The 27,358-nt window shown below is 46.8% G+C and overlaps 3 protein-coding genes across 8 annotated transcripts; 1 reads left to right on the forward strand and 2 right to left on the reverse strand.

The window, feature by feature from the left end:
- Window positions 1–780: 780 nt before the first annotated feature.
- CNR2 (cannabinoid receptor 2) lies at window positions 781–12,591 on the reverse strand. 4 transcript variants are annotated; one of them, XM_053964768.1, is made up of 3 exons: window positions 8,960–12,591; window positions 6,582–6,721; window positions 781–1,910 (listed from the first exon to the last, which is right to left on the reverse strand). In XM_053964768.1, exon 3 carries the CDS (start codon window positions 1,842–1,844, stop codon window positions 795–797), a length of 1,050 nt encoding a protein of 349 aa, XP_053820743.1. In that variant the 5' UTR covers window positions 1,845–1,910; window positions 6,582–6,721; window positions 8,960–12,591; the 3' UTR covers window positions 781–794. The 4 variants fall into 4 exon arrangements, with proteins under 4 accessions (XP_053820743.1, XP_053820742.1, XP_053820741.1 ...); XM_053964767.1 differs by having other exon boundaries at window positions 6,582–8,203; XM_053964766.1 differs by having other exon boundaries at window positions 7,124–12,591.
- A 122-nt stretch (window positions 12,592–12,713) lies between these two features.
- PNRC2 (proline rich nuclear receptor coactivator 2) lies at window positions 12,714–16,529 on the forward strand. Of its 3 annotated transcripts, none has more exons than XM_053964780.1 (3): window positions 12,714–12,828; window positions 13,657–13,861; window positions 14,316–16,529. In XM_053964780.1, the coding sequence occupies exon 3, from the start codon at window positions 14,334–14,336 to the stop codon at window positions 14,754–14,756; it is 423 nt and encodes a 140-aa protein (XP_053820755.1). In that variant the 5' UTR covers window positions 12,714–12,828; window positions 13,657–13,861; window positions 14,316–14,333; the 3' UTR covers window positions 14,757–16,529. The 3 variants fall into 3 exon arrangements, with proteins under 3 accessions (XP_053820755.1, XP_053820756.1, XP_053820757.1); XM_053964781.1 differs by having other exon boundaries at window positions 13,660–13,861; XM_053964782.1 differs by lacking the exon at window positions 12,714–12,828 and adding an exon at window positions 12,948–13,207.
- Window positions 16,530–16,782: 253 nt separating this feature from the next.
- On the reverse strand, window positions 16,783–27,246 carry SRSF10 (serine and arginine rich splicing factor 10). The gene is made up of 7 exons (XM_053964773.1): window positions 27,055–27,246; window positions 25,006–25,112; window positions 23,252–23,353; window positions 21,675–21,837; window positions 21,336–21,389; window positions 21,059–21,160; window positions 16,783–18,016 (listed from the first exon to the last, which is right to left on the reverse strand). Exons 1-7 carry the CDS (start codon window positions 27,117–27,119, stop codon window positions 17,998–18,000), a joined length of 612 nt encoding a protein of 203 aa, XP_053820748.1. The 5' UTR covers window positions 27,120–27,246; the 3' UTR covers window positions 16,783–17,997.
- Between the last annotated feature and the right edge of the window lie 112 nt (window positions 27,247–27,358).

Consider the following 27,358-nt stretch of genomic DNA (forward strand, 5'->3'; position numbering starts at 1 on the left):
GTGAAGGGCCCTGTTCCACTTCATTGTCCATTCAGCTAAAAGTGCTGCTTTTGCCAAATTTGCAAAAAAACAACCCCAATCAAGTTCCTCATGCTCAAAGTATCTGCCCCTGTTTGGGCTTAAACTTGTCACCTGGAGAACTTTGTACACCAGGAAAGGAAAGGAAGAAAATCCTGGAAAATGGCTTATATGCTTAATCACATAACATCCAACAAACACCTGCGTGGTTCGGTCAGTTCTCCTGAAATCTGCTGGAAGAAATGTGCTGCCTGCAAGGTCCTGTCTGCCCCAACTCTGGCCAAGTCCTTAAGCTGAAGTGAGAGGCTGGAAAAGCCCTCCCAGACCATCGAGTCCAAGCTGTGCCCAGTCTCTACTTTGTCACCAGCCCAGAGTGCCATGTCCAGGTGACACCTGCAGGTTTGGGGACTCCAAATCTCCCTGGGCAGCCCCTTCCAAAGCCTGACCACCTTTTCCACAAAGAAATTCCTGCTGATGTCCAACCTGAACCTCCCCTGGTGGGAGATTATCACAGAATCATGGAATATCCTGAGGTGGAAGGGACACCCCAAGGATCATCCAGTCCTGGCCCTGCACAGGACACCCCAACAATCCCAACCTGTGCCTGAGAGCAAACTCTGTGCACTTTATGTCCCAGCATCGAACAGTGACATCAGCAGGAGCTGTCTCCACATCACAGCTGATCCCTCAACTCCCATCAGAAGAGAAAATAAAAAGAAAAGTGATCCAGACTGTTCCTTCCAGGCTGAGTGGGTGGATTTCCCACTGGTACCTCCCTACATGGTGTGCGTGTCCTCGCAGACGGTCTCTATCACGGAGGACTTGTGGGTGCTCTCTGCTTCTGGGCTCTCCTCAGCAGCCTTCAGCTGCCTCCTGAAGTGGGAGAACACCCTCCTCAGGGAGGAGAACAGCTCCTTGCTCCTCAGGGCATAAATGATGGGGTTCACCATGGAGTTGAGCAGGCAGAGGGTGCTGCAGAAGGCGAACACCTTGCGCAGGTGATCGCTCAGCCTGCCGAAGATGCTGTAGATCATCAGCCCGAGCACGGGGGACCAGCAGAGCATGAGGACAGCCAGCACCATCACCAGGGTCTTGGCCAGCATGACGTCCATCCTCATCCGGGTGTTTTGCTTCCCTGCCTGTGCCTGGTGCTTCTCCATGTAGGCCACGTGCTGGCGAGCCCTCCAGAGTACATGGGCGTAGGCGTAGATGATGCAGCCCAGCAGGACCACGACGAAGCAGATCCAGCCCGACAGGTAATTGTCATCCACAAAGGGGAACAGCTCGGAGCAGGTGGAATCCAGCACGCAGCAGTTCCAGCCCAGCAGGGGCAGGTAAGCAATGGTGGCACAGGTCACCCAGAGCACCGCCAGGGCTGTCCAGGCTCTTTTCCTGGTCATCAGGAGCTTGTACTCCGAGGGCCGGCTGATGGAGATGTAGCGGTCCAGGGCTGTGAGCAGCAGGCTGCTGAGGGAGGCCGAGAAGGACGTGTTCACCCCTCCCAGCTGCAGCAGGAACACCTCCTTGGAGAAACCAGCCTCGTTGAACACGTGGAAGTTCACGAAGCTGCAGACAAAGATGATGCTGGCCAGGATGTCAGCCAGGGCCAGGCTGCCGATGAAGAGGTAGGAAGGCTTCTTCCTGGTCCCAGGGGATGAGAAAATCAGGTAGAGCACCAGGGAGTTCTCAAAAACACACATTGTCCCAAAGAGGCCACACAGGATGCCAATGCTTATCTTCTGTGCCTGCGTGCTGAGCACCATGAAGCACTCCATGGTATTCCCACTGCACTTGGAGGTGTTTGCAGGTATCCTGCAAGTATCCATGGTGGTTACCTGGAGCTGGGAGCTCACAGAGAGTCTTCTGCTTCCTTCTTCATTTCTTCAGATGCTCTGAAAAAGGTGGAGGTGAAGAGGACTTAACAAGCAATAAATTCAGCCCAGACTTCCTTCCCTTTAGAGGGAAGCAAGCTAAATGAAATCAGCCCACAGAGAGCTGCTTTCAGGTCCACAGCCCAAATGCTGGAGCCAACTTCCATGCTTTTCCCAGGCTTTGTCCCACTGGTTGTGTGGCTGAGGCCCATTTCTCATAGCCCAGGATGTACCACCCGGGTCTCCCAGCCTGGTTCCTCACCACAAGAGGGAAGCAGCAAGGGAAGCTGAGAATTCTACAAATCCTGAACCAACTCTTAGCACTCCTCCAGGATTCACTGCTCAGGGCCAGCAGCACTGGAAGGGACTGCTCATGGGGACAGCCACGGGCAGAGACAGGCCCTGCAGAACAGCCTGTCCCCCTGCAGCTGCCCTGGGAGATGGCTGGATGGAGGAGGATGGGAGCTATTGCTCTGCCAGGGACTCAGTGCAGCTCATCTGGGAACACAAAGTGCACTCTGAAGGATTTACTCCTCACCAAAGATGCTTGAACATATAAAACAACAAGACTGGTTTTATATTTAAGCTGGCCCATTGCAGCTTTACAAAGATCATTGCAGTTGTGTTTCCCCCTCCATCTTCCACGTGCCACAGTCAAAATGATTAACAGATATAATTAGAGATTAATTAGAGATCGAGTAGAGTACAGGTTGGACGATTAGAGTACAGGTTGGACATACAAATGGGGACATGCAGGACTGAGACCACCTGAGCCTAAGAACCCCTGTCCATACCCAGGATTAGGTTAATTTTATCAATACTTTTAGCATCAGCAGAGGTGTGATGGAGGGAAATGCCTGATTTTACACAGGGCAGATGCTGTGCACTCTGCAGCAAGAGCTGGGTTTTTCTCTGCAGTTCTGCAGCTCAATGCATTTAACCCCCTTCATCTTCATAACCTGTCCTTCAGGTGTTATTTTCTCTCCTTTCTTTGGATTGCATTGGTGTTTAAACCAAGTTGTACAGCCTTGGATTTCAGGGAACAAGGTCATCCTGACTGGGTTAGAGAGCAGGTGAAGAAGCAGCTGTGGGATACCCCAAACCTGCCTGGATTACAGCAAAATGCTGTGCCCAAGCCCATGGAACAGGATCCCCCTTCCCAAAAGCTTCCAGGATCCCTCATGCAGGCAATGGGATGGTGAGTTCCCTCTGCTGGAGGAGAGCACTGAGCTGACAGCGTTCCCTTTCCCCCAGAACAAACAAGTCACTGTCCCTCCCTGCCCTTGGCTCTCTTGTGAAAGAGGAAATGTCCCAAACACACGAGCCATGGACCAGGGTGTGTGACAGCCACAGAGCAGGGGCAGGGCTGTGGGTTCCAGCCACCTGTACCCCTCCACCCGTGGCTCCCCTGCCTGCTGTGTGAAATGCAGCTGCTGCTGGAGGTGACAACAGCCAGCACTGCCCAACAAACCTCTGTCCGTGACATCTCAGCAGAGATGGGTTTATAAAACATGGGTTTTAGAACTGGCCTGAGGACTTCCTTCCCCACTGATCTTCCCCGACACTCATCTCTCTTCCTGTGTTTCAGGAGTTGCAAAATACCCGCAATGACTCGAGAGGCTGCTCAGGAGGTAACAGAGAAGAGCCCCAGCCTCACATTTGACTCCTGCTGCCTGTCAGGGCTGGGACATCGGTGGCTGCAGGGAGTTCAGTGCAGGTTACAAGCAGAGCAGGGCAATCCTGATTGGGATTTCTTGGCATTCCAGGCTGGAGAAGTCCTGGATTTTGGGCTGATGTGTGGCTGAGTGTTGCAGCAAGCCGCCCTCCTCTTACATCAGGCTCTTGCATGGGGTAACAACACAGGAGCAGGATGTTGCCTTCAGATCTCAGCGCTCTCCCTTCCTGCAGCCCTTCCCAGGAACACCACACAGGCAGCAGGAATTACCAACTGCTGTTATTAAACCTGACAACATCCCTTCCTCTGGAGAGAGATGGATTTAGCAGACAGATGGACTTCTCATATAGCAGGGCTCACCAGGGACCACTGGAGCAGCAACTGCCTCGAGTTTCCAAACCTCCCCAGCCAAACCCCAGCATCCAAACCAAGACATTTCTTCATTAAGCAGCCTCCAGCATCACCTTGGCAGCCATTACCTGAAGCCAGCATTCCCAGGACCATCATAAATCCTCAAACCTGCAGTTGTGCAATATCCAACTAACATCCTTAGGAGCCTGGAAACCACTGAACACCAGGCAAGGGAGTGAAGGCAGCAAAATGCCATCACTGATGTTATGCTGTTTGGGGAGAGAATCTGCTTATAATGTTAAAATAACTCCTGTGCTGCCTGTCCTGGCACAGCTCTCTCCACTAAGCTGAAAAAGGTCAGATAAAGTCCTGTGCTGGGCTCACAGCAATCAGCCAGCCCCAATCTTCCTTTCCCACATGTCCTGTCTCAGGCTGAATGACAAGGACAGATTTCTGCTCCCCCTGACCCTCCTTGCAGCTCAGTGTCCATGAGGGAAGCACAGGGCTTGCTCCAGCAAAACATCTCTTCTGCCCGAGCATGAAAACACGGGCAGTGCCAAGAGCTCCTCTCCTTGCACTGCTTGTCCCTTGTTTTTTTGCTTTTTTGGCCCCAAAGCTGGTTTTTCCTGCACAGGGGACATTTTCCTCTTGTCAGATGGGCCCCTGGATTTGTTTGTCCGTGGCCTCTGCCCCCTGCCTGGCTTAGCTCCTGGGAAAAGTGCCAGCCCACACCTGGTTCCTGCGGGAGAGCTGACCTGCAGCATCCTCCATGGGACAAGTTCCACTTCCAGGGTGGAAACCCCCTTTCCAAGAGCAGCATCCCCACCTCCTTGGGAATTCCAGCCCCAGGCATGGCTGTGCATCCAGCCTGGCAAGCCCAGGGAGTCCCAGCCCCATGGGCTGACAGCTCAGCTCAACAAGAAAGAGCCAAGTGCCTTCTGGCCCTCCTTTAGCTCCAGGGGCTGTGGCACAGAGGGGCTGGTTCCCTGGAAGTGCAGCAGCTGAGCTGAGATTCACTGGGCTTCTGCACAGGATGAACTCTCTGATCACAGCACAGCATCTCCTGCCAGCAGGAAGGCCCAGGGTAGGGAATATTTTGCCAAAATATTGTGTCCTTGCAATAGGGAACCCCCCCAGCAACAAGAGCAGAGCCCCAGCAAACAACAGTGAATGAACAAGGAGTGAGTTATTAGCAACAGAACCCAGATAAGATACTTGGGAATGCAACATATTCCTGATACAGCCCCAATGACTGCACAGTGCCCAGGGCAGCAGAGAAACCTCCCCTCCCATCAGATCTGCTGCTGGCCCACTCACTCCAGCCTAATAGCTCCAACTGGCTTTGGGGGAAATTAAATTTACAAATTAAGAAGTCCTTTTCCTTCTCAGTGCCTCGCTGCGATTGATTCTGGCTGTCGGGCTGGCGGTGCCTTGCACGCAGCAGCACCATTCCTGCTTCACTTGGGATGGGTTCTGCCTTCACAGAGCCACCACAGCACCCTGCTGATTAAAAAGTTACGTACCAGTTGCTTAGATAATGTAAAATTAAATTTTCCTGCTGCAATCAGCCAGTGCATTGTGCCTGCAGCACTCTGAAAGCGCTGCTCTTGAATATTTCATGTTCAGAATATCTGAGGGTTTTGAGCTTTACAATATAATAAAATGTCTTAAATGATCACCTACTAGGAACAAGTGTGGTGATTTATACAAAAAACTGTCACTAATGCTTACAAATTTCAGTTGCTGAAGAAGCAAAGTATCTTTTGCTTTACAAACATTTTAGTTTATAAGTGATCTCCTGGTTTAGTTGCAGAAGTTTTTCCATTATTTTGGAATTAGCTGTTCACCCTGGTTTGTCCTGCTGACCACATTAAATTACACCAAGTGGAATTCCCTCCCTGATGTAAGATCTGTCTGCCTCAAATGTCACACTGAAGATGATTTGATTATTTATCAGCTCTGCCCGTGTGTGACTGCCTGAGGGGACAGTGAAACCCAGGACAGGGTGGGTGCAGAGCAGCTGCAAGTGCCAGTTTGGGTACAAAGCAGGGCAAACCAGAGCTGCTCTCACTGCACCAAAACCATCATAAACACTGAACTCAGCATCATATCCCAGTGAGACATTTGGAAATACCTCTGACAGAGAATCAAAGAATGCTTTGGGTTGGAAGGGACCTTAAAGCCCATCCAGTGCCATCTCTCCACTGTCCCAGGTAGCTTCAAACCCCATCCAACCTGGCCTGGGACACTTCCAGGGATGGGGCAGCCTGTGCCAGGGCCTCCCACCCTCACAGGGAGGAATTTCTTGGAACCCGTTCCCCCTTGTCCTGTCACTCCAGTTCCTGATGAACTGATCCAACATGAACAATTCCCAAAATCAGCTGTTAAGAGTTAACCCACAGCCTGCTATGAAGCACTTACCTTTCACCTTCTCCTTAAAAAAGAATCCATCCTAAAAACCAATTTCCCACCCTCTGTTGCACATTGCCTTGCAGTTTATCCTGAATAGCTGACAGTGAATCCCGGGAATCTCCCTGAGCAGCAGTGTCTCCCCAGCCTGCCCTCTGCATGGCAGCACCGAGGGCTCTCAGGGGTGATGTGCTCCAGTGTGGAAAAAGGGCCCAGGGCTGCAGGATGCTGTGGGTCAGCAAATACAAACCACTCACCTCCCCACCCATGCTCTGGGGCTTCCCATCGCTCCGGCTCTCAGGGCAGCTGGTGCAGCTGTAGACAGTGCCTGCTTCCCTCTCCTCTCACGGCACTTCTGGTTTCATCTGGGTTTGTTGAACCATTCTGGCTTATTCCCCTGTGTTGGAAATCCATCAGTGTGAATCCTTCCTCTGCTTCCTTGCTCTCTGTCACATTCTTTTGGAGAATGTGTGTCGGGCTTTCTTTCCTTCCTCCCTTCTCCTCTGGGTGTTGTGTTCTGCTGCCTGCTCGTGCCACATCTACAACCACCCAAACCCTCCGGCTCGCTGAAATAATCCTCCCAGTCTCTCTCGTTTCTCCATGTAACAGCAGAGTTTGAGGCAAGAGACATTCAGGTTCTTCTCCTGATTTCTCTGGGAACATAGAAAAGTATGGGGAGGAAAGAAGCTAGGAGGCCGATGTGGAAAAATGTGGATGTACCTGGTTGTGTGCAGGTCTAAGGGCAAGCTCAGAAATCTGCTGTCTGTGCCTACAGCTCCACGAGCAGCACAAACCTCACCTGTGCCCCTGAATTTCTCTGTACACAGCCAGCTCATGCCAGAGGAACAAGATGATTTTCTCTCTTCAGGTGGAAGGAAAATGCCTTAAGGTCTTCAGCTACACAATCCCTGTGGTCAGGAAGGAGCTGGGGCTGCAGAGACTGTGGTCGCTGCTGTACTTGCTCTCATCCATCCTTCCTCCAGTAACCACTTCCCTCCTCGGCTGGGTAGCGGCTGCCTGGGGCTGGGTTGTGCTGGTGCCGCTGGAAAGCAGGGACAGCTTTCCCTGCCCGGTGACACCAGGGACAATATCACCGGTCAGTGGGGACAGGCAAGCTGGCCCCAAATCCCAAAGGAACTGGTCACATTGTGGTTGGATGTAGACCATAGAGGCTGTAGTGGGGAGCCTTGGAGGTGAAGCAAAGACATGCTCCTTAGCCCTTGGATGCTCCTTACGTCTCTCTGCCACCCACAGAGCCACCCCACAGCCCTATCCCAGCACCAGCAACTCGGTTCTCCGGCTGGGAACTCAACTTTCCCTCCTGCTGGGATCCCAGTTCCCTCATTCAGTGGCATCACGAGCGGTCACACCCTGTCCTCTCCAAAAGCCTCTGCCTCCTTCCCCTTGGGCACCGTGTGCGGCTCAGGAGGTGCGCAGCAGCCGCCGGAGCTCAGCGGTGCTCGGCTGCCCTCTCCAGGGAAACCCGGAGAGCGGCCGGGGAAAGCTTGAGAAGGAGGCAGAACTGGGAACTCAGCGCTTCCTCCTGGCCCCCGGCCGGGAAAAGGGGGTTCCCTGGCTCTGCAGGGACCTGCCCGACCCTTCCGGGGCTGGGAGGAGGTCTGGAAACCGCAATAACCATGAGAGGCATCACGGGCTGTGGTGTAAGCACAGGAGATGATGGGTTGTCAGCTCTGTCTCAAAAAACAATTCTTCCATTCCCGTTCCAAACGGAGAAATTTGCAGGAGGAGGTACGAGATTGTAAAGAGCAGGTGAGAAACAGAAAGATTCTTAATGCTGGTCCTGAGTTCCAACAGCAGCACCCAGCTCCAAATTATTCCCTGCCCTGACAGGGAACACAGCTTCACATCCAGCAGCATCCTGTGAAACACGGACCCAAGTTTTCTCTGTCTGCAGGGAGAACTGTTGTGTCACAGGAATGTGTTATAGGACAGAAATATTATTATGGCAGCAGAGTTAGAAGCTTTTGACTCTGATTTATAGCAAAAATTGACCTGCCAGACTAAAGGAAAACTATCAAAGCTGATTCCTGTAATGTAAAGGTTTTTTGCTGGAATAACCCTGCTTTGGGAACACCCCATACCCAGGGTCGAAGCAATGCTGTGCAGGCGCTGGGGAAAGGGACTGTGAGCGTGGTGCTGCTCAGTAGTGCAGGAGTTTCTGTCTCCAGAGCAGAGTGAAGAGCCCTGGGGTTGTGCTGGGACACAGAGCATGTGATGGGACACTCAGACACCAGCCCCTGCTGGAAGCGTGTCTGTGCTCTGTGGGAGGATGGGGATTTGCTCCTCTTTCTCTGATTGTTCTGTTTGCTGGGCTGAATTTGAATTTGTGCAGATTGGGGCTGAGGGTCGGGCCCCGTTCACCTTGATAAGGTGTGACTCAGAGAGCCACGGTGAGTGACTCTCTTCTGCACTCCTAGAGAAAATGCTCAGAAAAACCCCTCAGATTTACTGCCGTGTCTAGCACAGCTCCTGAGAACAAACAGGGCTTGTCCGAAGGATTCTCCTGTGCCCTGGCCTGCAGCACAAACACCTCTGCTGCTCTTATGGAAGGAGGAGCGTTCAGGTAAAACTGTTTTCCCTGCTGATAGGACGTGAACCAGGCATATTGATTTACATGGGCTGAAGGCTCCTGCAGGGCTCTGTGACTCAGAGCCGGTGTGGTTCGAACGCGGAGCTGTTGAGGCAGAAAACAGGGTGTGTCTCGGCAGTCGTGCCTGGATGTGTTTGTTTTCCAGAGTGGGAAAAGCTGTCAGCTGTGACAAAGCTGCTTCAGCACAAGCCCTTTAAACCCCCCAGGGTCAGGGTTTGGCTAAGTGCTCTGTTGGTGTCCGAGGTGGTTTCACTCCGAGTGCAGTTTGCTGGGTGCTGTGCCCCACACACCAATGCACAATGCAGTCAGTGCTGGATGTGATCTCACAGTCACGAGCTCCAGCAGTGCAGAGGAGGGAACCCATGTTCTGGAGCTGATCTAACTGAGGTGCTGGTGGACACCAACTTAATTCATGTCTAAAGCTTATATCAATATACTTCTAAGGAGATTTAAGGGATTAAAGTGTGTAGTTGTATCACATTGTTTGGGTTCTTGAGCCTCTTCTCTATTTACCCTGCAGAGGTTCAAATGCCTGCTCAGTTCCTGTAGCTCACTGCCGTGAATATCCTGAGCTCTATTTAATGAACACGGGTCCTCTGCCAGGCAGAATAAAGGATATTCTAAACACTACTGTATACCCAGTGCTTTCATGCAGATTTTAAAGAAAACATGCATGTTTCCCTCATGAGGAAACTTAGATTAACGATCTGGTTAATGTTTGGCTCAGATGGAAACGTCTAACGAGTTTCAAGTGTGTCACGGGGTTCTTGGAACCACTAAAAGTAAACATCTTGGGTTTACTGAAAGTCACCCACTGCCGGAAACTCGTCACTGTGAAATAAAACTGGGGCAATGGTTCACTATTGATTTAACAAATGAGTCATCCGTGCTGCAGACTTCCTGCAGCATCCACGCTCAGCAGCTCCACTGAAACACTCGGGCAGGAGCACGTGTGCGCTGAGATCCATCTCAGCCACAGCTGGGAGCATCTTAATTTGGGGCTAATGAAGCTCTGGAGGCTTTGTCTTCACTGGGACTTGCTAGTTGTGGCAGTGCCAGCACAGATGGAGCTGCTTCCCTGGGCTGGATTAATGGTTGCTGCGAGAGGGAGTGGAGGTGCTGAGTGAAAAATAAAGGTGGTTGGGGAAATCCTTGAGGTGCTGTCACCGTGGCAGCAGAAGCATGGTGGGGAGCTGAGGATGATTTGGGTAATGCAGCTCCCTGGGAACACGAGGGAAGCTGGGATTTATTGCAGGCGTCTTTGGACTACCTGGAGGAAGTGGAATAATCCAGACAGAGCAGACACTTGCACAATAGAAAACTCCTGTCTGTGCTGTGTACAGGTTATGAGAGGGTGTAGTGGAGGTCACCGAGTCTGTGTCATCACGTGGCACAGCAGGGTGGTTTGGAAGCACTGTGTTTGAGGGCTCTGCCTCTGGAACTGGGTCTGTAGCACCTGCAGGGCTGCAGGACATCAGGGCAGCTAAAATATCCCAGTCTGCCCATGAGTACCTGAGGTCGATGTAGTGTCACATGCTTAGGAGTCACAAATGTTACATCCAGACCTTTGAAAAGGAAGAGGGTTTAAAAATGAGCATTTGAAGGAGTGAAGTAGCTCCTGTTGAAGGAATCTCGGGTGGTGATGATAAAGGATTGAGAGAGAACCTCAGGATTCAGTCTGTGCTGTGTCTTTAGGACGTGGCAGGAACTCAAGTGCTTCTGTCTGTTGTGGTTTCCACAGCTCTGGGAACATCTCCTTGCCTTCCACTGCAGGGGAGGAAACCAGCCCAGGGCTCTAACCGCTGAAGAGTGAAACACAGAACTTTGCAAGTTGGACTTTGTGGTGTTTGGGGTATTTGTCCCTTTGATTTAAAAAATACCCTCAGTGTTCCTGCTCGGCCTCCAAATGGCTCAATTTGTTTCACTGGAACAGTTCCTGCACAAGTACAGGAATGGCTTATCACTGACATTTCCTGCTCCCCCAGGCAAAATGTGTCAGCCTGACCCCAAAACCAGCTCAGAAAGACAAGATGTTTCTTTAATTATCTCAACGATAGTGAGGACAAACAGCCAGACCTTGTGTAATCCTTGTTCTGAACTGAAAAGTACACGCTGTTGTGCTCCCCAGATGAGAGAGCAGAACATTTGCAGCCTGCAAAATGCTGTTTCTTAATCCCACTGACATGTCCTGGCTTGAGAACATCCACACGCAGGGGTGAGATTGTGTTTTAGCAGAAATAAACACACTAGAGATAGAAACAAAGCAGAAATCTGCTGATGTGCATTGTAGGAGAGTTGATAATTAATGAGTGGAATTTCCAGGCTTACAGCAGATATTGTTGTCTTACATCTAAAGACAAAAAAAGCTGCTATAAGGACCTCAGCCATTACATTGTGCCAAGAAATCCAAAGCAAAGGGAGGAAAACAAATTAATTTCAGCTGGCTTTGTGCTAACACACAATAAGGAATAGGAACAAAGGTCTGGGCTTGGGTATGTCAACATGTCTTGTGTATTAAAATATATGCTGGCTTTTTAAATAAGTTCACAATGAATACAAACTCCTTTTTAGAGTCTTTACCTTGTCCTGAGTTGGGTCACAGCCCTGTAACATCAGGTCAGTAAGGAATCAGTTTTGTTTTAGGGATAAAGCAGGATTTTTTTCCTTCCTGTAGCTAAAAATGCAGGGTAACTCAATGGAACCAGGGTCTTTACTTCAAAATAAAAACTCTGAATGTTCATCTGTTGTTTTTAACAGATACTGCCCTGACTTGGTGGGGTTGGAACTGAACTCGTTCTTTTCCATTTTCCTTGAAACTTCCTTTTTTCAGGCTTTAATGTGGTGTACAATGCTAGACTGGCCTCTCAGTGGTGGGCAGGGAACACTCCCACATGTGCAAATTTCTTACGTATACCTGATTTTTAATCATCCTACACATGGTAAAAGCCAAATCTTGTGGTTTTTTTCTTCAAAATGATCCTTTGAGGCAAAATAAGAGAATGTGAATATAAACACAAACTGCAGCCACTGCGCTGTTTTAAACCTGGGGAATCTTTTCCTTGTCTTTTGACCAGAAACATCCCTCTACGTCGTTTTCAATACTTTAAATTTAAACATTAAATAGTTTAACTAAATGCAGGCTGGGGAATGGGTTCAACAAACCCGAGACCGTCCATTTGACATCAGAGCGCTGCGGCCATCTCCGGGGGGCTGGATTTTACTCTTTGTTCGCTGAATCCCTTCTCTCGACGTCCCTCGCTCGCACAGCGGGCTGTTTTGTGCGTTTCTCCTTTTTTTTTTTTTTTTTTTTTTTTTTTTTTTTTTTTTTTTTCTGGTTAATTATTTCACCTCTTTGAAGCCCCCAGCGGCAGCTGGCGCGGGCGGTCCCTACGATGTTTGTTGTGCTAATTCGCGGGCGGGGCGGGGCTGGCAGCGTGTCCGGGGGGCTGCGGAGAGGGGCCGGGGGGCCCGCGGGCGGTGCCCGGTGGCGGGGCCGGCCCGGGCGGGACAAAGAGCGGCGGCCGCTCCCGCGCTGCCCTTCGTGAGGGGATTCAAATGACGGCCCCGCCCGCCCGCGCGCCGCGGCCGCTCTGCCCCGGGCCCGCCTGGCAACAGGCGGGGCTTGGCTCCCATTGGCGGAGCGGGCGAGCGGCGCGCTCCCATTGGCTGCGGCCGCGCGGCCCCGCGGAGGGGGGAGGAGCGAGAGGGTGTTAAACGGCGCAGGACGCGGCCGCCATTTTGTGAGGGAGAGTGAGGGGCGGTGTGGAGCGGAGCGAAGCGGATCGAGCTCTGGGGGCGGGGGTCGGATAGTAACGGCGGAGCAGCGCGGGGTCGGTTCCCGGAGGGCCGTGTGTGTGTCCGTGCTTGTGGGCGAGCGGAGCGGACAGAAGTCGGTAAGGGCGGAGCGGTGCGGGAAGGGCCGGGCGCGGCCGCCGCCATGTTGTGCTCCGTTGTTGGGGAAGGGGAGACAGGGGGGTCCCGGCTCCCCCAGGTGTTGGTGAGAGAAGGGACAAAGCTCGGAGGCGAAGAAGCTCCGGTCAGCGGGAGCAGAGCTGGGCCGGGGCCGGTGACGTTATCTCGGCTTTTGGTTTCAGTCCAAACAAGGCGGAAGCTGGAAATGGAGATGGGCGGCTCCTCTGGAGCTCTGGGAGGGATGGGCAGGGGGCTGCTGAGTTTGGAGAGTGACAGGAGCTGAACAGACCCGAGTGCGTCAATATTAAAATCTCAGAGATCCCAGGACAAGACAAGCCATGAGCAAAACAGGAAATTAGTGTAAGACTTAAGGAATTATTTGACTACCGAAGGTTAAAGAAACAGCTGACAGATGACAAATGAAGCCCTGTGATGGCTGGGGAAGGGTTTGGACATTGTGGGCACCTCCTGTATTGGTCCCAGTTCCCAAAGTATTTTCCATTGTACTTTACTTTTTCTTTACTGAAACGAAAGGGATAAAGTTCTTGATTGTCTGTTAAAATGCTTTGTAAGACAGAGCATGAGCAAAATGTTGTTACTTGGGATATGCTGAGTATGGTGGTGAACTTTATGTAAGTAGAGAAAAACGAAGCTGTGTGATTTTGGGTGGGGTTTTGTGTGTAGCATGTTCTCATCTTTAACATAGACCCAGCTGACTCTGAATTATTTCCCCTTGCCCTTTTTTCCTACCCCAAAGTGAAACAATTGTTTCCGTAATCTGAATTGAAATTTGTTTTGCGTTTCTGCAGCAGGACTTCTCCCTTGGAGCTTCTGTGCCGAGAATCTGATGTTGGGCTCGGCTCCCTGGCTGAAGACAGCAGATCAGCCCATGAAAACTTCTATTCCCAGCCAAAGGAAGGAGTCCAGCACAAGGCAGCACCTCTTCTTTCAGGCTTGGAAGCAAGAAAGGGGGCAAGAGTTGGGGAGTGTGGAATCGGAGAAGACCACTGAGAGGTAAATGGAGGTGGGAGAGGGGAAATAAACATCGCAGGGAAGTGCTGTGTATGCTGTGCTGGTGTCTGGGCTGGGCTTTGGGAATTGCATGAAATCTGCTCCTTGAGGTGCTTTTCAGTTCATTTTATCAGAGCAATTCTCAAACTTACTAGGAAGTCTGGGGAGTGGCTTTATCAGTGCAAACTTTGCCCAATCTTTAGGTGCTAACAGGCTGAATTTAAGTGTCTCTTGCACTCAATATTGACTGATTAAATCTGGCTCTGCGTTTTCTGAGCAAGGTTTTGTCAGTCCTATTCCTCCAGTTAGACCTTTTCTGAGGAGAGAAGTGGTGTGTTTAGAGCGAGTTTTGGTTAGGTTGACTTTTGTCCCTTCGCTTGAAATCTAAACATTCTCTGAAATACTTTATTAAAGAAATAAAGAGTAATAAAGACTTAATCCTGACTTGTTTTTACAGGTGACATTTAAGTTGAAGATGGGTGGTGGAGAAAGATACAACATTCCCGTTCCCCAGTCAAGAAATACCACCAAGAACCATCAACAACTTAAAAACAGGCAGAAGAGCAAAGACCCCAATTCTCAGATGAAAACCTACGTGAAGAAGGAAAGAGGCCACGGCTGCGGCTCCTCTCCTGGTGCATGGCAGGCCATGCAGAAAGGGGGGAATAACAACGTTCACTTCCCCAAGAATCCCAGTTGGAATCCTGCTCTGTCCAATCACAACCTGTTGTTCACCCCTCAGAGCAACCAGAACTATGCTGGAGCCAAGTTCAGTGAGCCACCCTCCCCAAGTGTTCTGCCTAAGCCACCAAGCCACTGGGTACCTGTTTCTTTTAAACCTTCTGATAAAGAAATAATGACATTTCAGCTCAAAACCTTACTGAAAGTCCAGGCCTGAGGTGTAACTTGAGTGATTTTCAGAAGTGATTTTGACTGTCAGGGTTTCAGATTTGAGCATTGCTATTCCAAACTCCAGGTGTGCCAGGACCAGGTGTTCTTGCTGCATGTAGTTAGTCACTTGGAGAGGGGTGAAAGTTTACATTCCCCTCATCTTTTACCTCAAAAGTTCAGTGCTGTGTTCACCTCACTGTGAAATAGATATTTTCTTGAAAATCAATCAAATCCTGAGCAGTCACCATTTACTGTATTTAAGAATGGGACTGTGTGCCAAAATTGGAATTGTGGCTTTGAATTGTTAGAAAGCCACCTTTTACCTAACTTAATGCAGCATGAACTGAAACTAAAAACGCACTGAAAACTTTAGTCAGGTTATTTGCTGCTTTTCAGACTGGTGTGAGATTTGCTAAACACTCTGCAGAGCAGAAACCTCTACCTGGGCACACGGGGAGGCGCAGCTGATTCTCTTCCCTGTCTCTGTGAGCTTTAGTGGCACTCCTGCAGTGGTAGGTGAGCGTTTCAAGCCTGTGACTCCCATCTGGAATGTTCTGGAAGGGTGTGGAAGAACTCCTCAGGCAGATCCAGCTGTGCTTCCCAGGAATCTCCATGAGTGCCAACTAAAGAGCTTGCATTGCCAGGTGACTGCCAAAAAAGCTCCCCCAAATCCTTTGTGTGCCCACTGCACTGAGGAGTTCTAAACCACATTTTTGTTATCAGTTTCTGTAAAAAAAGGTGGAGTAGTTCCTTTGTTTGGTCTTAAGTTGGTTCCCATGTAACAATTAATAGTTTGGGGCAGGTGTTAGATGTTCTCACAGGGAAGACAGAGCCATGTAAATACATGTAAAACATTGTAGCATATGTAAATTTCTGCTGGGCTTTCCTGCACAGAAGTATTTTTAGTACAAAACTGCTGAATGTAAGATGACCATGTTGAGTACGTGGCCTGGTTTAAAAAAATGATATTTTGTTTAAAAAAAAAAACTTTAAAAAAAAAAAAGACATTTGTGGCTGTGCCCTTACACTTCACATGCAATGAATATGCACATTGTATTTGGTTCTAATCTCATTTTTTTAAAGTAAAATCAGTGCAAAAAAGGCTTATTTAGATTTTTTTTTTAATTAAAGAGAAAAAAAAAAAAACTTAAAAAAAAAGCTGCTGGAGTTTCAGATCCTCCTGTTGTGAGTGTGTAGGAGAGGTGTGTGTTCGGTGATGAAAAAACACTGAAATGTTCCAAATCGTGTTTCACAAGAAATGCAAATGCCTGGGCTCAGGTGCTTGATAAAACTGAAGGACTGTAATCATTCTGTGTTTCTGAAATGCATCAGTGCTCTGTAAAACAACATTTTCTCCCAATCTTTGCTAAAATCCCTCGGCAGAGGGCCAGGGCAGGTGGCTCCTGTGTTGTCACCCTCCAGCTGATCCTGCTGGAGGGTGACAACAGGAGCAGCCACAGTTCTTTCAAAATACAAGAATTACTTTAAAAAAAAGTTCTTTAATTTGAACAGGCCTTTTGCAGATTGTGAAATGTTTGGAGGTGTCTTTCTGTACATTCCAAATGCAGTGGCAGCTGATCTGAATGTTTACAAAATTATTGCTCCAAATCACATGGAATTGGCAGTCTCTAAACTTGTGTTGTGACCTGGACTTTCACCAGAGTCTGAGCTGTATCCCAGTTAATTATCTATTCTCGACTTCAAATTGTCAGTTACTGATGATGTGTGTACAAATTGGAAACAAAACATTTAAATAAACTTTTTTTTTTACCCCCTAAAAGCATCTCTTGGTTTTCAGATGGAAATGGAAAAGTGGGATGACCTCATTTTGGCAGTTCCCTTCTCAAGGGAGCTTTCTTTAACTGCAGCCTTCTCCTTCATGCCTTTCCAGTGGTTAGGGAACACAGGGCTGGAGAATTAACACTAATTAACATTCCTGACAAAACCAAAAGCTGGGGAGGCTGGGAAGCAGCTTGGGGCTCCGTCTCCCACACACTACAGCTGGATTAATTAAGTCAGAAGGTGCTCTCGAGTTATAGTCAAAACTTGTACATTTTATTCCCAATTCACAGGGTTATTTGCACAGATGGAACACAAAACTCAAGAAGAAAGGATGTGGGTGAATAAAACATCAGCATCTCCGATCAAACACACTACAGGGTACAGAGTCTTCCCTTCCTACAATAGTCTCAGCAGCAAGAGCATCTTTAGACAAGTATTATAGCAATGGACTACAGACTTTTTTAAGCAAGTTACAAGATAAATGGAGAAAACCAGCAATTCTTAATGGGTGATTATGTCCTAAAAATGTGTCAATTTTATCCCTTTGTACTTCAGAATGTTCATCTGCCCCGTCCCTGGCAAGGCCCGAGCAGCAGCGCTGTGTGTGACTGCACTGCCCTTCTCTGAGCACCCCGAGCTGTCACCAGACTCAGCAGGCAAGAAAAAAAGCTCTGTCCAAGCAGAGAGCTCCAAACATTATTGAAACCAAAAGATTCCACTTTGAGTAAAACCATGATACTGTACATTAAACATCTTGATAAGACATAGAAAGGATAACATTGAGCTTTCAGAGACCAGTCTATCAGAGTCCCTAATTAAACACCCAGCTACTTAACCACTAAATTGAAGATTTTTAATTACCAGTTGGGTGCATGGACTTTAGGTGAAAAAGAAGTTCCAATAGAGCCTTCTATGACTGCTGACACCAATCGATTCGCTGCAGATATTTTGGAGCACAGCCATTAATTTCAGCAGAGGGTTTTTTTTTGTTTGTTTGTTTGTTTTTTTACACACTACTTCAATTCTACAAATTTTGCAGGAATGACAAAAATCTAGATTTACCACAGAAAAACGTAATTCCCACCATTCTTGAGACTCCAAAAGAAAGATATCTAGACATGATCTTTTGTAGCCTGCAAAGTTCTTGCATTCCAGCTGTGCATAACCTGCAGGAAGCTTGCACAAGTCAGGCTCCTGCTTTTTTTAGGGCAGGACTGGGATACCTGCATCAAGGAAGGGAGGTGTTATCTAGATGGGCTGTGGCTTGATTTGCATGAATGCATAAACATTCCCTGCCCTTTTGGCCACATCCTGCTAACTCTTCCCCAACTGAAAGGCCCACAGAACAGCTTCTTCACAATTTTTCCATGGGAGCAAGAACTAGGACAACATCTTTATTCATGCACTCTTGAAACATCGTGGGTTTGTGTTCGGCTTTTCTGGCTTGTTCATATACACAAGTCAAGTCAAAGTTTAGTCCTACCTCTGGGAGAGAAAGAAAGAACCATCAGAACTGGCAGACACTACATTATACTTGCAATGATCTGGCTTTTCAAAACAAAAATTAAACTGTGCTATACATAAATGCTGAGGCACACAATATAAGGACATGCTGACACAACAGTTAAGGAATAGTTACTGTTACTCTGCCTGGACATGGAGATTTCTCCTCCCTCCTCCCACCCTTCCAGCTCCAATTCCATCTGGACCAGCACCACCATCAACCACAGCAATGCCTGCAGGCCCCTGACACAGCCACAGCCACGCTCTCCCCACCACTCAGTCACGAGGACCCCTCTCAAGCATGAGTTAATCATGAAGACTATATTTATATATATAAATCTATAAAGCTGAAAAGAGCGGGGGTTTCTGCTGCTAGAAGCAGAAATAATCACAGCTCAACTTATAAAGGGTGACAGTGGGTTTACGAAAGCAATTCAGTGCTTTACAGAGGATTTTTGTCTTTCAGCTGGGCACACACCAGTGCCAGCAGGCAGCTCCATCCCTGTTGCCACCTCCCACAGAACCACTGCTGGCACCAGTTTTGATATGGCAATTACAAATCCTTATGGTGATACTATAATTTTGATTCTGTATGAATCTTCAGTCATTGTTTTTAAATAGTTTCATAACCTGGCTAATAATATCTGAATTATAACCTATGGGGCAAGTCCATCCAGCAATAATGGAAGTTAATGGCAAAGAAAATTCAATAGATTAGAATACAACTTATGCTTAGTGTTCTCAGTTTGTCTTGTACCCCTTCAAAAATGTGAAGTGACATTTATTCAGACACTAAATGAAAAATTCCTGCCTTTACTGAAATACCATAGTAAGGATTTTACTCCATAAGGGATGCATAGCTCTACTCCTAACCATGCTCTGGAGTCAAATTCTAAAGCTACAATAATTCCAGTGGATCAGTATTTCCTTCATTTTTTTATTACAGCATGTTTGCTAAATTTACAGCAAGCAGAAAATAAGCTGGGTCTTTAGTTATTTTGATCAAAACATCGATGTTTTAAAGGTAGTACACAATATTTGTTAAAAAGAACATATAAAAATACCTTTTTAGAAGCCTCTATAAGAAAGGAAATACAAAGTTTAATCCCACAACTTTCCTTTGCTAGAGCTGCACGCTACTGCTACAGTTTTAAATAGACTTTTTGCTGTTTTTAAACTATACATCCAGGAAAGTCTACAAAATTAAAGGAACGTGCATATAAATGATTGCATAGCAGAACATGAACATTAACTGCAAACAGTAAAGAAAAAGTTAGAAACACTATTAAATGTACAAAGGTTCTAGGATCAACCCCTAAGCACGTTCCGCTGACAAGATCCCAAAGCCATCTGCGCTTCTTGAAAGGCCCTGCTGAAACACTAAACCCAAACCCTAAAACATTTCTCTAAAAAGGAACTTTTGGAAATCAATGTCTTTATATGCTACAGACATCAGACAGAGAGGAACACTTAAGTGTTTGATGGTGGCTTTTGAAGGTAAAGAGAAAAAAAACCAAAACAATGCCAAAAGCCATTTCCATAACAAAGGATCTTGCCTTCTAGAGAAATACTGGTAAGATTACACACTGGGCTTGTTATTTTTCACGTTCAATTTTCTAAATATACTGTATTAGTGATAAACTACATAACTAGAGATGCAGCTCTTGTTCATATCCAACTTCAAACATTTGTTCTGAAGGAAAATGAAATCTTGTAACCAAACCACTATCCATTCTGAGGAAGGAGTGATTCAGACTTGCTTGACCAACCGCTTTTTTGCTGTGTAAAAAGCAAGCAAGCCTGGTAACCCAGGGAAATGGCTAGAGTTTGATACCTATGAATACACCAACTAACCACAGGAGTCATTGGCATAAAAGTTTAGTTCTTATATACTGTACACACACAACTCGAAACAATCTACTTGTATCTAACAGCAGGGAAACTAAGCAACTTTATGGTTAACTGCTCACTAAAATTGAGAATAGATACAAAAAACTGCATAAAATGTACACACAACCTAATATTTAAAAGTTGCTCTGCCGTTTGCTGAAATCTGAATTTAGATCTTCCATTTCAAGGTGGGTTTTTCCCCTCACATTCAGCACCAGCAGCCAGGGCAGAGGCAGTGAAGCCTCTATCCCGAGGGGTCACAACACTGCACAGGCTCTGAGCGAGCTCTATGACCAGCTCTCTGCCCATGTCGTACGTGCAAGGTTAGTACCATCTCTCCAGACTGCAGGCTAAAGAGAAATCTCCCAAATCTCCCTCCACAGAGCTCCATGTGCCAACCTGCTGGTGCTGGTGGGCGCGGAGAACACTGAAACCTGCCCTGGAGCCATGGAAACAAACTGCCAGTCTGATTTCCCAGCAGCCAGTGTTGCACTACAGCTGTCCAGTTTTCCTTTTTCTCACAAACTTTATAGAGTTGAAGAACCAGTTAAAAAGCTGGTTTAACTGCCCAGCACAAACTGGTACCAATTTCTCTATGGGTGTGACATTTGTAAAAGGACAATGTTGCAAGTTACGATCAATCAAGTCATCACCAAATATCTAAGCATTAAAAATGCAAATCTTTACAAAAATATACATAGAGACACCACAACCAAATCAGTAGCTGCCCGTGACATTTAACCAAGTGGACAATCTCTCTCCCTCTCTCTCTCTGTGGCTTCTCAACACTGTTTTAATTTCAACCATTGTCGGCTACAGGGAAAACTGACAAAGAAAATATTTTTTAGCACTGTTGCAACATCATATTCCTGATAATTTAAGTAAACTGAACTGTGTGTAAATGAATCTTACATGCCTAAACCAACATGGATACACTGTTAGTGGCCACTGGACTTGGGACTAGTCCAAGACCTCGATCTGGATTTTGACCTAGATCTAGAATGTGATCTTGACTGTGATTTGGATCTAGCTGGTTCTTTTTTTCTCGACTCCTTCTCATATCTTGAGCTGGACTTATAGTGTGTTTTAGAATCTGTTTTAGAGGTGCCTCTAGATTTGGTGTGAGATGCAGACCTAGACCGTGATTTAGCCTTCATTTCTTTCTTGGGCTGTGACTTGGATCGTGATCTTGAATTGGACTTAGATCTTGAAAAAGATCGATTGCGGTGTTTGAACCTATCAGAATAAAGGGGAGAGAGGAGATTTGAATGTAAAAACACTATTCTTAGACATCTAGTACATCAAAAATTGTTTACCGTTTTTGCAGGAGAAACTTTTTTTTTAAACCTATAGTTAAAGGAATACAGTGATCTAGCTTGCAATTTAAAGGGTGTAAAAAGTGGTTTTTTACCTATCATTGTCCGAATGGCTTCTGCTACGACGAGGTCTTCCAGTAGGTCTACTGCTAAAAAGGTACATCAGAAAAAGTAAACGGTGACAAATACCTATGTAAATGTACAAATACTTAACACATTCTATTTTCAAGCTGTGCATTTGCTTTTAGTTATTCTCCAATGCAGCACAGAATCATTTCATTCATTACTCCTGATCAGATGCAGCATGCAAGGTATGCAACTCCCAGCGGTTACTCCCACGATAGAAAAAAAAAGATTATTCCAAAGTGTAACAATTAAATAGCGTGGTGTGTCTGTGCTGTGCAGCTGAGGCCAGCCCCACACATTACACTTACTTTCTGGGACTATAGGATCTTCTATAGCTGTAATCAAAGGAGCGACTCCGAGACCGTCTGCGCTCGTAGCTGCGACTCCGAGACCGCCTGTATCTGTCATAGTCATCGTAACGAGAAGAACTGTACAGATTCCTCCCTTCCTTGGCTTTCATTTGGTTTGGTGCTGTAAAAATAGCAATATTTGCAGGTGAAGAAGATGCCCTACTTTTTCCCCTCAAGGTCTAAGCCATGTATTTGGTGTTAAGCAGAAAGGTTCATTTGTGATTTGATGTTTGTGAAGGGAAAGGTGAGAGGCTGCTCTGTGCCACTTGTTTTGTGCTGCTTGAGCCACTGGACACAAATTAATGCAGCCTTGGGGGCACTGTAAATCTAGAAGGCATAACAAACAAACAAAAAAACCCTCAAAACCAGTCAGAAAAGACTAATGCTCCATAAAACCAGAACACAGAGTTGGCCAAGGTGATTTCAGGCCAGCTGGAAACTGGTATGGCAGGTCAGACCCATGACTGACACATTCTGACATTCCTGAATTTACCCAGAGAGTGAAAGCTAATTAAACACTTTTTCCCGACTGCACAGCACCATCATCACACCTGATCCACAGCTGTCTTCAATGATTAAAGGCCCAGCTTATACAAAAGCTTTGGTGGATGCCACACAAAGGGAAGTCTGATTCCAAAAGGAACCTCTCAGTAAACAATTCACTTTCACTCTGCAGCTTAGTTATTAAAGTAATTAAGAATGAATGAACCTATTAGTCTTCCACTGTATTTCCTCTAAGCAGCGCAGCTATCCTTCCTCTGTATCAAATTCAAACCCAAAGATCATGCTCTAAGTATTTTAAACACGCTGGAACAAACATCCTCTGTACTAAACAGCTTCAAATTTTAAATTTTTAGTGCTGCTTGGAAGACATTAAGGCGGACTTAGTTAAATTTTTTCAGAAACTTGTTAGAAATCCCAATGTTTATACACAGGGCAGAAACTTGTCCTTTGGAGTGTAGAATTTCCATTGACTCCATTAAAGTTAATTGTGAGGACTTGAGGGAGAACTGGACAGTCAGGTTGTTTCTCTGAGAGCTGTAACTAAAGACCTTTAAGTTCTTTTTATTCCCAGGCATCACATGAGTATTACAGACCTGGTTTAGACCAACAGGGCTGAGCCAGGTTTTACAAATTTGTATCTCCCTGCAAATGAAGACTATGCACACAAACAACAGATTTAAAAGACCTAAATTCTCTTTACACTTATCTGTTCAGAAAATACAACTTCTGCTCCACCTTGAACTGAGATAACTTTAAACTGACTTTTATCCTGAAGCCAAATGAAGACATGACCTCAATCCTGGAAATCACACAGAGCTGCACAGAAAGCTCTGAAGAAGGACTGTGGTGACTGCCGTACTTAGTTATCCATTTATAATTAAAAGAGTCATTAACAGTTACTGGATGAAAGGCAGAGCATCCACGTGCTATTTATATACAATAAGAACATATCACAACAATTAGCAGCACGTGCAGTGCTGGGTGCTGAAACCCAGGCTAAATCCCGGGAGTGATAAAATCCAGGCACTTACTCTTGCGGTCCCCCTGTGCAAACTGGATTTCTATTTGCCGACCACAAATCCACTTTCGATCCAAATTATGGAGAGCATCTTCTGCATCACGGACATCTTCAAATGTGGCCAGTGTTAAGGTACTTGGGAATTTGAGCAGTTTAACAGATTTGGTATTTAAAATAAAAATTTTCAAGTTGTTTTACAGCCATGTTTTAAGTTTTTTTGTCATGCTACTCTACACGCTAGTGTTTTTTTTTTAATTAACCACCATCTATCTTAGAACTCCTGTTATAAAATTAAAATCTTGTAATATGACTATTAATTTATCCATTAGCAAGCACTTGCTATGTGATACTCTTAATATTTTTTCTTCTCCCACTTGTACTTATGCAAAGAAAACAAAGGTATCCTTTCAAAACACACTTGTTAATGGTCATTTAGTTCTCTCCACTACATTGAGTTTATTAAAATTAAGCCCTAGTTCTCAAATTATGTTGGAGATACCAACAGTAAATGTTAATTATTAACTTTGGAATTGGAATAAAGGTTTCCTTTTTTGTTTTAAGCAACTGATTTTAGGTGTAACAGATGTCATGTCACAGCCCTGTGTGCAGAGCCTCCCCAGTGTGAGAGAAGAGCAGACACTGCTCTCAGGGCCTGCACTGCCACTCAGGGCCAAGGTACAGTGACAGACATTTGTTTTAATACTGGAATTTACACCCTTAATTCCAGCTTGTGGGACCCAAAACAATGAGCTGCCTTTCCCCTCCAGGCCACTCATTTCTCAGCAGGAGAGAAACTTCCATTTCATTCAGACCACAGTTACAGTAGCACTCACAAGAGAAATATTACAGGTTTTGTCAATGGACTAAACCAGAATAATTCATCAAATTACTGCTTACATGACAGACAGAAGAGAAACTGTTACTCTGTAGGATACATCAGGTATGACTCCTTTAATCTTGGCCACCATTCAACTTCATCTTGACCTTTAACTCTTTAAGTGCTTGTCAGAAGGACTTGTCATGAGATGCTTGGCCAAAAATGACAGATGGCTTTATCTTTAACTTTGAAAAACAACCTTTTCCCCCTTTTGTAGATAAAGCGAAGCTTTGTCTCCCATTATGGCTTGTCCTTCTTCCAGCTTTTCTTTATTTTTTCTTTTCCCAAACTCTCCCTTCTCTTCAAGCCTGATCCTTAAGAGGTCTTTGGCTTGTCTACTTGCCTTAATTGTTGAACTCTACTCTAAAGGTTCTTTCATGCTTTCTCTTTGGGGTCGCCATTACTGTACAGCTTTACATTCTGAGGCAACAACAGAGGACAGCAAATTAGGGGACAATATTAAAGAAAGAAGTTCACCTCATTTTTTACACAATCTGATTTTGATCAAGTGATTGCAGTTTCCATTTGTTAAATTAACAATGAACAGCAGCCACATTTTGCTAAGCACAACTTTACTTACACACCAGTGATAATAAAAACGTGCTAGACAATTTTGAGTCAGTGATAAATTTTCATTTAAATCATATAGTATTAATTTCAGTGACATAAGCAAGCTTTCATATTACTGGACTTAAGTTTTGCAAAAGAGGCAAAGAACAATTGAGAGAAGTTAATCTTCAAAAATAACGAAACACCACGACATAAGTAAGACACTTATTAGATACAACACAAAAGTAAAACTGCTTTTTCATTTAGATTGGTTACCTCTTACACAAACTTGAATTTCAAACTTCAACACCCCTCACTAATGAGCCATCTGAAGAAAGGATATTGAACATAGGCAAATCCTCTGGGACGTCGGGTGTAGAAGTCAAGTGGAACGTAAACATCAACTATAGGCCCATAACGACCAAACTCCCGGCGCAAGTCTTCGGACCTGCAACACCACAAACACCTGATATGGCTTTGGCACTGCCTGAGGTGCCACAAAACAGCCACCGAAATGAAACAAAACAAGCAAAAATCAAATCTACAATTAATATCACCATCCCTGGTTTTTGGAAGCATTTGGTGGAGGATGAAAGTAGGAAAATGGTTTTTTTTTGGGAGGAGAAGGTGTTTGGGCAGTTCCCTGGTGGCGGCACATGGAACTTTTCTGAAACACTCAGGTCTCAAGACGCTCAAGATACACCCTGGCACCCTTCAGCTTAACCCTAAAATAAAAATGTAAACTGAGAAGTGATGCACACCAGTTCATTCACTGCAGCCAGGATTGGCACAAAGTGAAAGAAAGGATTGTCAAATTATCGTTATTATTATTCAAGTACCTCGACAGTGATTTTGCAACACACAAACATCAATTAGGAGATCCAAATAAACATTATGAGACCAAACCAGTCACCCAAACTCATTTCCATAGAATAATCAATACTTACAACCACATCAAACAGAACGGATCTCAGTGAGCAGCCACTCATGCCCTCGGGGTAGTTTTTCCTAAGAGTTGGCTTTAGAGAGCGCTGAGACAAAACTGTTCAGCTGCAACTACCCCTGGAACAGCAGCCTCTCCTCAACAGAGGCTTCTTACTCACATCAGCTCCTCACATTTAATTTGAGGACAAAAACCTGCATGAGAAGATTGATGCAATACCATATTTGGGTGGTATGTGACAGTTACTACTGGTTTTTAGTATTTCATCCTTTCTCTTGCACCAGTTGGGAAACAAATCTCAACAGTCAGTGCTGGCAGAAGGGAACTACCACCAGCATGGAGATTTCACAATGAAACCACCTCCAAGAACTCTGTGCTTAAGGTGAACTCTCAACAGGATCCACATGATTGTAAAGACTTTGGAAGTAATCATCCTCAGCTGTTCTCAAAGTAAAATAAATATTGGAAAAATGAACAAATTCATGGGAAAAAGAGTAAAAAATTTAATTTCATTCCATTCCATCGTGCCCACAGTACTGTTGACTGATGAACAACTTTGGTCCAAGTCGCCCAGGCAGAGTTGGAAAACGCACATTTTTTAGGACTGGAACTTACAGGGATCTCCGTACAAATTCTACACAAAAATAACAACACAGGAGCGCTCTGACAAATGCATTCCGTGCCAACAATGCTCTGGAAATGTTCCACAGCTGATAGCAAACACCAAAGGTGTTTCTGGTCACTAAACTGCCCAAGTGAAATGAGGAACACCGGCAGCTCACTGAAAGCATACAAGGGATAAATAAGAACCTGTACAACGTTCTGGTTTTGTCGCTTCAATTCCCTACGAGAACTTCTCTCACCGCATATGTTTAGTCCTTACGGGCTCTCGGAACCACGCGATTATAACGGAGACCAAGCGTTGCTTCCCTCGGCTCCGGACTGAGCGTCCCGAGAGGCCCCGGCACACAACAATCACGGCAGCAACACTCCAACTGCACCGGCAGCAGCTCCCACGCTAACGGGACCTGCCACGCCAGGAATTTTGGGCATAAATGCTCTATTTTCTCCCATCTAGCAGCAATACTGCATTTCCAGAGGAGCATCCCAAACTCCGGCGGCTGTCCAGCATCGCCCCGGTGGCACATCCCGCCCGGCTGTCCCGCTGGACACACTCCAAGGCGGCTGCGGGGAGTTTCACTTTGTTGCGGCCCAGCTTTGTTCTTTCTGGACGCTGTTTGGAAACGAACCCGCGTGGAGAGGCGGGGAACGAGCAGCATCGCGAGGAAAATGGAAGGCAGGGCAGGGAGAAGGGACAAGGCAAAACGGGGGAAGGGAGCGGGCCGGGCTCGCCCCCTTCCCTCCGCCGGCTGCGGGGGGACCCCCGCGGCCGCGGCCTAGCGAGCCCGCCAAAGCCTGCGCGAGCCCCCGCTCCGCCCCCACTCACCGGGTGTCGTCGGCCACGTTTCGCACGAAGAGCGAGGTGTTGGGGGGCCGCAGGTAGCGGGACATGTCGGCGGCGCTGGGACAGACGGCAGGAAGGAGAGGAGGGAAGGAAGGAAGGAGGGAGGGAAGGAGCGAGCGCGGCCCGGGCGCGGCGGGAGCGGCTGAGGCGACCCTGGGGGAGCTGCACCGCCCGCCCGCGCGCCGCCTCTCGCGAGACTTCCCGGACCGGGGGGGGGGGGGGGCTTCCGGCGAGAGCGAAACGCGGCGCCAAAATCCTGCCCCGCTCCGGCAGCGCGCATGCGCCC

This window comes from Vidua chalybeata, chromosome 25 (assembly GCF_026979565.1).
Source record: "Vidua chalybeata isolate OUT-0048 chromosome 25, bVidCha1 merged haplotype, whole genome shotgun sequence".
NCBI classification, from domain to species: Eukaryota; Metazoa; Chordata; class Aves; order Passeriformes; family Viduidae; genus Vidua; species Vidua chalybeata.

What these genes read in the sequence shown, in the direction of transcription:
- CNR2 (XM_053964768.1), bottom strand. Translation starts at nt 1,844, where the DNA reads ATGGATACTTGCAGGATACCTGCAAACACCTCCAAGTGCAGTGGGAAT.
- PNRC2 (XM_053964780.1), top strand. Translation starts at nt 14,334, where the DNA reads ATGGGTGGTGGAGAAAGATACAACATTCCCGTTCCCCAGTCAAGAAAT.
- SRSF10 (XM_053964773.1), bottom strand. Translation starts at nt 27,119, where the DNA reads ATGTCCCGCTACCTGCGGCCCCCCAACACCTCGCTCTTCGTGCGAAAC. An exon ending in AGGATTTGCCTATGTTCAAT is followed by an intron (nt 23,354 to 25,005) that starts ATCCTTTCTTCA and finishes CACTGGCCACAT; the next exon opens with TTGAAGATGTCCGTGATGCA. An exon ending in AGCCATTCGGACAATGATAG is followed by an intron (nt 21,161 to 21,335) that starts GTAAAAAACCAC and finishes TTATTCTGATAG; the next exon opens with GTTCAAACACCGCAATCGAT.